The sequence below is a fragment of the Brachionichthys hirsutus genome, chromosome 10 (genome assembly GCF_040956055.1).
Source record: "Brachionichthys hirsutus isolate HB-005 chromosome 10, CSIRO-AGI_Bhir_v1, whole genome shotgun sequence".
In the NCBI taxonomy this organism is placed as follows: domain Eukaryota; kingdom Metazoa; phylum Chordata; class Actinopteri; order Lophiiformes; family Brachionichthyidae; genus Brachionichthys; species Brachionichthys hirsutus.
This window is the reverse complement of record NC_090906.1, coordinates 13,439,018-13,449,852: the sequence shown is the minus strand read 5'-3', so window position 1 is coordinate 13,449,852 and position 10,835 is coordinate 13,439,018. Positions and strand designations below refer to the sequence as shown.

The window sequence follows — 10,835 nt, the reverse complement described above, 5'->3', positions numbered from 1 at the left end:
CAGGCCGACCAATGGGATCGTCTCTGCAGGGTCTACGGCTGCTACGAGGCGTTGGACGGAGGGAACACGGCGGACGCTCTGGTGGACTTCACCGGCGGCGTTTCTGAGCCGGTGGACCTGCTGGAGGGACAGATGGCGACGGACGAGGTGGGCCGGAACCAGCTGTTTGAACGGGTCCTCAAAGTCCACAACAGAGACGGTCTGATCAGCTGCTCCATCAGGGTAAGAGGGGGCGGGGCTTACGCCGTTCGTCCCTTCCAGGGCGGCGCTCCGGGACGCTGCTTCCTGTTTCCTAGGCGACCACCGTGGAAGACATGGAGGCCCGGCTGGACTGCGGCCTGGTCAAAGGCCACGCCTACGCCGTGACGGACGTGAAGAAGGTGCGGCTCGGCCACGGGCTGCTCGCCTTCTTCAAGTCGGAGCGGCTGCACATGATCCGGATGAGGAACCCCTGGGGGGAGAAGGAATGGAGCGGCCCCTGGAGCGACAGGTAGCACAGGAGCCCCGCCCCCCGCAGGCTGGGAGGAGCTACAGCAGCTCGAAGCCAGTCCAGTTATTGATGAACGCTGCGTTATTGATCAGTTATTGATCAGGTGATGGAGGAGTAAATACTTTGCTAATCATTCCTTAAACTGACGTGATCAGTTTAAGGAATGAAAACCGGAGGAGCATCAGGCACTCCTCCTCCTCCTCCCCTTCCTCCTCCCCCACCTCCTCCTGCTCCTCCTCACATCGCCCTCTCCTGGTCTCTCTCCAGTTCCGAGGAGTGGAACAAGGTGAGCAAGAGCGAGCGAGAGAAGCTCGGCGTCACCGTTCAGGACGACGGCGAGTTCTGGTGAGAAGCGGCGAACGTTCCGTTTCCCCGTTCCGAGTCTCTGACTCGTTTCGGAAGCCGCTGGCGCTTCCTGGACTTGATTATTGATCGATTGATTATCCGTCCCTGCGTCTCCTGCAGGATGACGTTCGACGACTTCTGCCAGTACTTCACGGACCTGATCCTGTGCCGCCTCATCAACACCTCCTACCTGAGCATCCACAAAACCTGGGAGGAAGAGGTGATGAGGGGCGCCTGGGTCCCCCGCCACGACCCCCTCCGCAACCGGTCCGGAGGCTGCATCAACCACAAGAGCAGCTTCCTGCAGAACCCTCAGGTGCGTGCGCCGACGGGCCGGGCGGGGACGTCGGCCCAGCGTTGGACAGGTGTGTCTCTTTTCCAGTACGTCTTCGATGTGAAGAAGGTGGAGGACGAGGTTCTGATCTGCCTCCAGCAGAAAGAAAAGAGAGCCACGCCCAAAGAGGGCAAAGGGGAGAACCTCGCCATCGGCTTCGACATCCACCGGGTAGAAACGCACGCCGCGCCGCGCCCTCCGCCGTCGGGGCGTGTCCTAACGCGTCCCGTCGTCCTGCAGGTGGAGCTAAACAGGAAGTACCGCATGCACTCGGCCCAGCAGAAAGTCGCCGGCTCCATCTACATCAACTCGCGATGCGTCTTCCTCAGGAGGGAGCTGAAGGAAGGCCGCTACGTCATCGTCCCCACGACCTTCGACCCCGGGCAGCAGGGCGACTTCCTGCTCCGCGTCTTCACCGATGTGCCTTCGGACTGCAAGTAAGTCTGGAGCCTTGAGAGGGCGCCGATCGGATCAGAACCGCAGCCGGCCCGTCCCGACGGCGTTGACCCCTCCCCCCCCCGTCTCAGAGAGCTGACTCTGGACGAGCCCCCCCAGACGTGTTGGACGGGAATGTGCGGCTACCCACAGCTGGTCACTCAGGTCCACGTTCTGACCGCTGAGGGTCTGCAGGGCCCGGACGCCAACGGAGGTGGGCGTCGCCCAGATAGCCTCGCCGTCTGACGTGGGAGACGAGTCATCGGTCTGTCCTCGCCCCGCTGCAGGTGTCGATCCCTACGTCATCATCACCTGTGAAGGGGAGCGGGTCCGGTCCCCGGTCCACAAGGAAACCCGGTGCCCAAACTTCGACGTGAAAGGCCTGTTCTACCGCAAGAAGCCCAAAGAGGGAATCCACATCGAGGTGAGGCTCAGGCCCCGCCCCCGCCCCCAGCCCGAAGGCGTGTCTTCCTGCCTGCTCATGGCCGTTTGTCTTTCCTTCCTGAGGTCTACAACAAGAACATGATCGTGGACACCTTCCTGGGTCAGGCGGTCCTGCTCAGCGACCCCAACGAGAGGCAGGAGCAGCACACGCTTCACCTGCGGGACAAGGGCAGCCGCCAGGACAGCGACCTCCCGGGGACGCTCACCGTGCGCCTGCTCACCTCCACCGCGCTCACCAACATCTGACCCTCAGAGGAGGAGGAGGAGGAGCAGCTCGCCCTTCATCTCGCTTCCTTCCCTTCGTGGGTTTTATTTGTTGGGGGACGACCCTCGATGGACGCCGTTTGGTCGTCTGTCCCGTCCATCCCAGTCTTCGACAGACGTTTCTCCGTGCATGTGCCAATGCTAAAGGGCTGTGCATTGCCTTAAGGCTGCGTGTGTCCTTCACCGGGGGGGGGGGCGGGGGGGCCATGTCCATTGTAGCGTTAGCGTAGCCTCCCCTCCATGCCGCGTGCTCTGTGTCGTCAGTTAGCCGGTGCTTTGGAGCGCATGCAGCACCGCACTCTTACTGTGAACTACAAATGCTAGCCAACAGCAGCTAACCCCCCCCCCCCCCGGGACGCTGTACGCCGGTTGCTATGGACGATCCGAACCGCATGTCTTCAGGAAGCAGACTGTTTACTCGTGCTGCACGTCCGGTCGTAGCTTAGCGGCCGACGCGTCCGATAGCGCTAACCCCCCTCCCCCCCCCACTCCCCCCCCCTCCCAGTCCAGCACAGTGCAAAGAATCATCAAGTGCTTTACGGGGTTGGAGACGAGCCGGCCCCTCTTCTCTCTTTGTCTCTTTCCGTCCCTCACAAGCCACACCCCCCCGCGCCGCATCATCCGCTAACGGCGCCCCGCTGCCTGAAGCTTCCTCCGGGTCTTCCGGCCCGGCCAAAGACGGCTGAGGTTCTGGTGTGTGTGTGCGTGTGCGTTTCTACGGAGCGTGTGAACAGGAAGGAGGCGTGGCTTTGCACTTTACTTCATGGAGGAGGGCGAAGAAGTCGCTCACGGCGGCGTTCCCGACGCCGTTCCCGACGCCGTTCCCGAGACCATCCACTTTGCGTTGTGTTTTGAAGCGGAATGTCACGGCAGAGACTTTCCCTTCGGTGTTTTTGTCCGCCGTCCGTCCTTCTCTCCCTCGTCCCACCAGGAGACTTAAGTTATCGTCCCGCCGGCGTCTCTCGTCTCTCAAACTGAGATCCATCCGACCCAGACTCTGTACCGATGTTCCTGCACGCGTTCGTTTCCCGCCTTGTGTCGTATTTATTCCGTCTATCTGGACGGCCGGCGCGTCTCCGGTACCGTCAGCAGGCTTCAGACGGCCGTCGTTCGGTGCTATCGATCGTCTCTGTGCTCTTTAACGTGATGAGAAAGCGTTCCGGACCGAGCTGAGCCGTGTTTGTTGACGGACCGGGTGGGACCCCGGTCCACCCCGGGGACCGCTAAAAGGGTCCCTGTTCAAGGAGGCGGCCTCATGAAGGCCTGAAGGTCAGAAGGTCACGTTTAAAACTCTGCCGAGTATCGATCAGACGTGACATCGTGCCAAAACAAGTTACATCAAAGGTTCTACAGAACCCAACGATCCCCTGTGAGAAGAACTGACCTAAACCAACCTAAACCAACCCTAAACTAAACCAACCAACCTAAACCAACCAACCTAAACCATCCCTAAACTAAACCAACCAACCTAAACTAACCCTAAACTAAACCAACCTAAACCAACCAACCTAAACCAACCAACCTAAACCAACCAACCTAAACCATCCCTAAACTAAACCAACCAACCTAAACCATCCCTAATCTAAACCAACCTAAACCATCCCTAAACTAAACCAACCTAAACCAACCAACCTAAACCAGCCAACCTAAACCATCCCTAAACTAAACCAACCTAAACCAACCCTAAACTAAACCAACCAACCTAAACCATCCCTAAACTAAACCAACCTAAACCAACCAACCTAAACCAACCTAAACTAACCCTAATCTAAACCAACCTAAACCAACCCTAAACTAAACCAACCTAAACCAGCCCTAAAGTAACCCAGACCGGAGAACCAATCTGAACTGTTAGAACCCAGATGCCCCCCCCCCCCCCCCCAGGAATGAGGCGGAGCTGCATCCTGATCGTTTTACGTCCCTGCAGGTGATGAAGCTGACGACATTCATCATCATCACTGCGTTTTGTCGACCGTCTTGAATCCGACTGTTGCATCAGGATACCTGTGTCAGTATTCCTGTGGTTTCTACGGAGATGGAGCCGCGCCCACTCGGGGGAGGAGCTTGTATTTTTCTGCTGCATGAGAGGACGCTTCGGTCTTTATAGCGAGTACGATCAGTATTTTATAACCTCGCTGGTTTTATATATCCTCGACCCGGACCGGTTTACTGCCCCCCCTGCTGGTCGTCTCGTCGTGTGCCCGTCTGTTCGGCTTCGTTTCGTTTCGTGCTTCTTTTGTAGCTTTAACCTGAAATTACTTTTATTTTGTATTTAATGTCAACTTGTGGCATGACTTTGAAATAAAAACAGTCAAATTGATCCCGTGCGTCGGCTTTGTATCTGATTCAATCACATTAGCTGTATGCTAGGTAGCACATGCCATTTAGCACAGTGGCTAAAGCCCTGCTGCTCCAACAGCTAGCTAATGCTAGGGTTAGGCTAATCGGAACAACACGGATCTAAAACCCAATCAGAACAACACGAATGCACGTCTGTCTGTCCATGAACAGATCACTTGTCCGGTGCAACCCCGCCTCCAGTGTAACCCCGCCTCCAGCGTAAACCCCCCCTCCAGCTGGGATTGGCTCCAGAGTAATCAGGAAAAGCAGTTTCTGAATAAGTCCAACAGGAAAGTTCTCCAAACGTGACCAGAACAGGGACCCATCGTTGAGGGAACATATCAATAGATCAATAGATATGGAGTCACCATTCCTGATCGATCCAGATGTTTGGGGGGGGGGGGGGGGCTTTGTGTGTGTGTGAATTCTAACACGCCAACACCCGTGTGTCTGTGGCATCCTCAGGAACGGGACAGTCCCTGAACGCACCTCGTCTTTATTGGACTGGAACAAATAACAGCTGCCTACATCTCGGCAATGACCGGGAGCACGGGGGCCTTGACCCCCCCGGACTTCCTGCATGTGCCGCGACACCCGGACACCCGGATACCAACGGTTACGTCCTGCTTCTCTCTGTCCTCGCGGGTCCCCCTGCTGGAGTCCCCCCCCCGTCCCAGACCTCGGCTTCCATCGCACCAGGAGAGGAGGAGCCGGACCGCCGAGGAAAGCTCCCGCCCCTCCTCCATCTGCTCTTCCGCCCGTCCTCCGCGGATGAGTCGCGCTGCAGTGAGGAAAGAATCCGTATGTCCGGGGGGGTTCTTTACGGCACCAGACAAGGTGGGGGTCCCACCCAGACCAGGAGGAACCGGGTCCGGCCGTCCGCTCCCCTCCATCGTCTCCTCAGGGTCTAAATCAAAAAGCTTTTCCTGTCAGGATGAACGAGTTCCTGCACTGCTAAATGCTAAATGCTAAATGCTAAATGCTAAATGCTAAATGCTGTCAGCTCAGAGGCAGTTTGCTTTTCAGCCATTGGTTGTTTTATATTTGGAGATTAAAAACATGAAAAGTTATATTTGTTTAAAGAAAAACTATCAAACAAAATCATTGAACAAACGAACGACTTCGGGGGGGGGGGGTTACAATGTAGGAACATCAGGAATCAAAGATTCGTTTGTAATCGGATTACAAATGTAACTAATCGTTTGGTTTCTAACCTGCTTCAGTGGGATCCTCGGCGCCGCTCTCCGTCTGAACCCCCCCACTTCCACATCAGCCCCTCTTTAAGTCGGCTTCACAGGTGCAAAGTACACCTCAGACGGGGGGGGGGGGGGACAAGAGGCACCGGGTCTGCAGTCAAACACCCCCCCTCCAGGAACGGCCCCGCCTCCAGGTGTCATGGAAACCGTTAGCATCATCTTCTTATCACATGAACAAACACGCTCTCTGTTGATTTTTTTTGATGAGCGGCGCCCCCTGGTGGCCGCCGGGGGGGGGGTCAGTCTTTTTAAAGGTGTAATTCCCTTCTTTAGGGTGAAGCGTCCTCCAGCTTCTCGTGGCCGACCTCGACCGTCTCGTCTTCCGGGTCACGGGTCTGCTGGCGCCGGCGGTCCCAGAATCTTCACCGGACGTGTGGAGGAAGACGAGGATGACGATGGTTCGGGGCATCGCCTCCTTGTGACAGGAGACGGTTAACCGTCCTCCGACCTGCTTTCTCCGAACTCTTCCACCTCGCTTTGGGAGCAAAGGTCCGAGTTCTATTTGCTGAAACCTCAGTGTTTGTTCTGATCCGACCCGGTTCAGCCGGTTCATCTGCAGGAGGCCCATTGAACTCCGGGCTTCTTACATGTTGCATTTTATTCCTTCCAGCTGCCGTCGTGAAACCATGTGACTTTACGATGGCGTCTGAAATCACGCCGCCTGCCACCCAGTCGAGACCCGCCGCCAACGCCTTTGATCTCTGCACAGTCACGGAGCCAAGTACTCCGTGGGGCTTTAAGAACGGGCACGTAGCACGTAGCATGTAGCTGAGCTAGCATGTAGCTGAGCTGAACATGGAGCACGTAGCATGTAGCTGAGCTAGCATGTAGCTGAGCTGAACATGGCTGGCACTGAAGGAGTTAACACTAAAACCATTTATGTTTAAAAACAAACACAAACTCTGATTCACTTTGACTTTTCATGTTGGTGTTTAAAGATAAAGAACGATCTAGAACCTTCTGGTGCTGATCCAGATCACCATGGTGACGGTGTAGATCCAGTCGGGGGGGGGCGAGCTGCTTGGGGGAGGTCTGCGCTCTCTGAGGGCTTTGCTAGTTCTTAAGGTGGTGAACGTTAGCTGCATGCGTCACACGGGGAACGTCACACCTGTCCTCAGGTGTTTTCATAAGGATCGCGTTCTGCAGGTTTGTTCTGTGGCGTCCTGGCGGGGGCGGGGCGGGGGCGGTTCGACCGGTTTTCCGTCTTCTCGACAGCGAACGCTCAGCTAATCACGTTTTCCATCTCGTGCTAGAAGCGATCGTTTTGATTAAACTCCTTCCTGTTTTCAAACCGCCGGCGCTGTCCGGTCGTCCCTGAGGAGTATTTCTGAACGGACGTGGCGAGCGTCCTCTCCTCACGGGACGTCCCGGCGCCATCCCACCCAGACAGGTGAGGCTTTAAACTGACCATCGATTAGCTTTACATGCTACTCGGCTAAAGCCCGAGGATGATCCGGTTGTGCTGATGTAATCAGATTACAGATACGTTTCCTAAGCGTTGGGTCTTATAGCAGGATCATGTACATCTGATCGTTTCTGATCGTTACTGATCAATAAAGCGGGTTCAGATCAGCAGCATGGATCCACAGGGCCGGTGCTAGCAGCAGAGCGGCAGGGGGGCTCCGGCCCTCACGACAACCGTAGAAACGATTTCATCATTTTAAGAAGCTGAAAGAAGAAAACACAAGCTTACTGTTTCACAGATTTGGCTCCTCCTCTTTCAGACGCCACCATGACGTCCACGATGGTCGTCACACAGCCCGAGCCCGTGATCCAGGTCCAGGATTCCAGGGAATGGGGGTCAGGGATTTGTGACTGTTTTCAAAACACGCCTGAGTGTAAGTGTAACTTGTAATCTAATTACTTTAAGGTTGGTAAGTCAGACTCGCCTTCGCTCATCCCACGCAGCTCGCCGTTCTTTGGTCGATCCTCCCGGGACGTTGGGCTCGTAGCGTTTCGCATCGCTCGCCGAGGCTCCGACGATCCACCAACGATCCTCCATCGTTCCCAAAGTCGTCCTGAAACATTTAAACACATTTTGGGCGCTTTCTGCCTCATAAGATGGGTTCGAGGTCCGTAAACGCAAGCAGAGGATTCTGAACACGCCTTAAACACGCCTTAAACACGCCTTAAACACGCCTTGAACACGCCTTGAACACGCCTTAAACACGCCTTAAACACGCCTTGAACACCCCTTGAACACGCCTTGAACACGCCTTGAACACGCCTTAAACACCCCTTAAACACGCCTTGAACACCCCTTGAACACGCCTTGAACACGCCTTAAACACCCCTTGAACACCCCTTGAACACGCCTTGAACACGCCTTAAACACGCCTTAAACACGCCTTGAACACCCCTTGAAACACCCCTTGAACACGCCTTGAACACGCCTTAAACACGCCTTAAACACGCCTTGAACACGCCTTGAACACCCCTTGAACACGCCTTGAACACGCCTTAAACACGCCTTAAACACGCCTTGAACACGCCTTGAACACCCCTTGAACACGCCTTAAACACGCCTTAAACACGCCTTGAACACCCCTTGAACACGCCTTGAACACGCCTTGAACACGCTACTTTGTGTCGGTTTAAACGCGACGGCGACTCCGTTTGGTTCTTGTTTCCTTCTCCCTCAGGTTGTTTCGCTTTCTGGCTTCCTCCCTGCTTCGCCTGTAGAACCGCCAGAAACTACGGCGAGTGTCTCTGTCTCCCCCTGCTGGACTGGCTGCCGTCCGCCGTTCCCGCCGCCAGCCTGGCCATGAGGGTCTCCATGAGGGAACGCTACGGGATCCGAGTAAGAAAAATATAAATTTATAGAGAAGCTGCTGAACACGCAGGTCTGGGATCTGATTGGAGGAAGCTTAACATGTGACCATTAGCGTCTCCTCCATCAGCTCCAAGTTCAAATGGGTTGGAGGTCCTGTTGCTCCTCCCTGAACAGGAAGTGTACGTCTGTTAGCTTCAAGGCTAGCATCGCTAGCAGCAGCTTCACGTCAACTTTTAAGAAGAGATTGATAGACCTTCCAGCCACTCTAATGATGATGTCACCGCTCTGATGTCATCACCCCGAAGCTAAACCCAGTCCAAGCTGGCCCAGTAAAGTCCAGAGTCTAAACTTCCTGCTTCCATGAAGTTTGTGAAGCATCACGGCCCATAGAGGGGCGGAGCTTATTGCCAAAAGCCTTTTGAAATAGCTGGTCGGAGGCGGTCCTTCCTCACTCAGCCGCACGGATTCGCTGCGTGCGACCACAGGAACGCGCTGGCATCATTCCAATCGTTCCGTGTCTGTTCTCTGCAGGGAACCCTCTGACGGTTCCGTGTCTGTTCTCTGCAGGGAACCCTCTGTCGGGACTGCTTGTACACGTTCTTCTGTTATTCCTGCTCCTGGTGTCAGATGTCCAGAGAGATGTCCCGAAGGAACGTCAACGTTGTCCTCATCAGCGTTAAAAACTCATGATCTCACACAACACGATCAGCTGAGACACACACACACACTCACACACACACTCACTAATGTGGCGGGCTACCAGTTTGATAAACACTTTTGAAATAACATATTTGCACAATTTTCTACACTTCTTGCACTATACGTTATTAATTTAACTGATCAATGTATTTCTCACTGTCCGGCGTCTTATTATTGATTTATTGATTTGAAAATGACTTTTAAATGTGAATCCTGCAGTTTGAAGTGATTTTTCTGCTCTGGCTGTTTTTACTGCCTTCCGGACGCCAGGGGGCGCCACACGCCTCACAATGAGCCGACATGGGGGAGGCCATGCGGGGTCACCGCAGCAAGCAGCCCCGCAGACCTTCATGAATGAGTAAACGATCGTGCTGATGACGTAATGACACCGTTTTATTGATCAGGAGCTGGAAAATGTTCAACGTGTCTGAATTCAAAGTCAAATTCATAAGACGATTTTATCGCTGAGGGCAAACAATTAAAATGATTAAATGTCGGGAATAAAATTCCCATGAATAAAGAAGTACTTCATAGATACTGAAGTATTTGTCTGTGTAGAAATATAAAAACACATTCAGATCTTCAGACTGCGCTGGAGATAAAACCAACGGATTCGCAGAATGAACGAGTAACCATGGAAACCGAAAAAATAAAAAGGAACATGGCTAAAGGTTCGAGTTCACGTTAATTCCATGAAAGGACTGAAGCAGGAAAACCAGGAATGGACGGGATCAGATTCTGGTCTGGATCTGGACCAGGTTAGCGCAGTGTAGCAGCTAACGGGTCTCTGGGAGACCCGAGACTCTGGACCCTCAGAGACCGAAGCTAAACCCCTTCAGGATCCGGGTTTGCTCTGTGAAGAACGTAGCATGTAGCGGCTAACGAGATGCGGTCGGACGGTTTCCTGCCCTCTAGTGGCCACACGTCGACTCGCGCCGCTTTGCGTCATCGTTACTGCGCAGCCATTTTAGCCACGAGCCACCCACAGAACTTACGGATAAAGCAGAGAAGGCTAACATCGGAGGCGCGGCTATCACGTCGAATTACGTCCAATAAACGATCCCATCTCCGGCTGGGCGGCCCCCGCCCCGCCCCGCCGCTGGCACGCTTGGCCCCGGCGTTCACTGTAAACCGCTCAGTGGGTTGTTTTTAATGGGATTATAATGACAGTTATGGTTTGCAAGAATTGATGTTTGTGACTTTTACGAGGTGTGAGTGAGGGGGCGGGGCCAGGCGGCTCGTAAATGCTGCAGGAATGTTAATTGGTCGAGGCCACCGCCGCCCTTCTTTTGTTCTGCTCGCTCATACTGGGCTTCTGTTGCGCCCGTTAAAGGCCAAAGACCTGATTTAGAATCTGTGACCCCCCCCCCCCCCACCTGAAGCCCCCCCCCACCCCCCCTCCGTGCTCTAGCCCCCCCCCCCCCCATTCCAAACGACCCTTTTCCGTTGCTCATT

The 10,835-nt window shown here is 54.6% G+C and overlaps 2 protein-coding genes across 3 annotated transcripts in view; both read left to right on the top strand.

Moving 5' to 3' along the window:
* The window catches only part of LOC137900228 (calpain-5-like), a 5,127-nt gene extending 2,833 nt beyond the window's left edge, over positions 1-2,294 (top strand). The window contains exons 4-12 of the mRNA XM_068744290.1: positions 30-222; positions 297-490; positions 758-835; positions 956-1,151; positions 1,218-1,340; positions 1,410-1,606; positions 1,697-1,818; positions 1,892-2,028; positions 2,112-2,294. Coding sequence (XP_068600391.1) covers positions 30-222; positions 297-490; positions 758-835; positions 956-1,151; positions 1,218-1,340; positions 1,410-1,606; positions 1,697-1,818; positions 1,892-2,028; positions 2,112-2,294 — 1,423 coding nt within the window. The remainder of the gene's footprint in view (positions 1-29; positions 223-296; positions 491-757; positions 836-955; positions 1,152-1,217; positions 1,341-1,409; positions 1,607-1,696; positions 1,819-1,891; positions 2,029-2,111) is intronic.
* A 4,828-nt stretch (positions 2,295-7,122) lies between these two features.
* On the top strand, positions 7,123-10,050 carry LOC137900633 (cornifelin homolog B-like). 2 transcript variants are annotated; one of them, XM_068744752.1, is made up of 4 exons: positions 7,123-7,298; positions 7,633-7,746; positions 8,551-8,708; positions 9,249-10,050. In XM_068744752.1, the coding sequence occupies exons 2-4, from the start codon at positions 7,641-7,643 to the stop codon at positions 9,369-9,371; spliced, it is 387 nt and encodes a 128-aa protein (XP_068600853.1). In that variant the 5' UTR covers positions 7,123-7,298; positions 7,633-7,640; the 3' UTR covers positions 9,372-10,050. The 2 variants fall into 2 exon arrangements, with proteins under 2 accessions (XP_068600853.1, XP_068600855.1); XM_068744754.1 differs by having other exon boundaries at positions 7,612-7,746.
* The last annotated feature ends 785 nt before the right edge of the window (positions 10,051-10,835 follow it).

Bases quoted from the DNA above. Each gene is read 5' to 3' on its own strand.
- LOC137900633 (XM_068744752.1), top strand. From the start codon at position 7,641: ATGACGTCCACGATGGTCGTCACACAGCCCGAGCCCGTGATCCAGGTC. The intron at 7,747-8,550 runs GTAAGTGTAACT...CTTCTCCCTCAG, and splicing joins TTTTCAAAACACGCCTGAGT to GTTGTTTCGCTTTCTGGCTT. The intron at 8,709-9,248 runs GTAAGAAAAATA...TGTTCTCTGCAG, and splicing joins GGGAACGCTACGGGATCCGA to GGAACCCTCTGTCGGGACTG.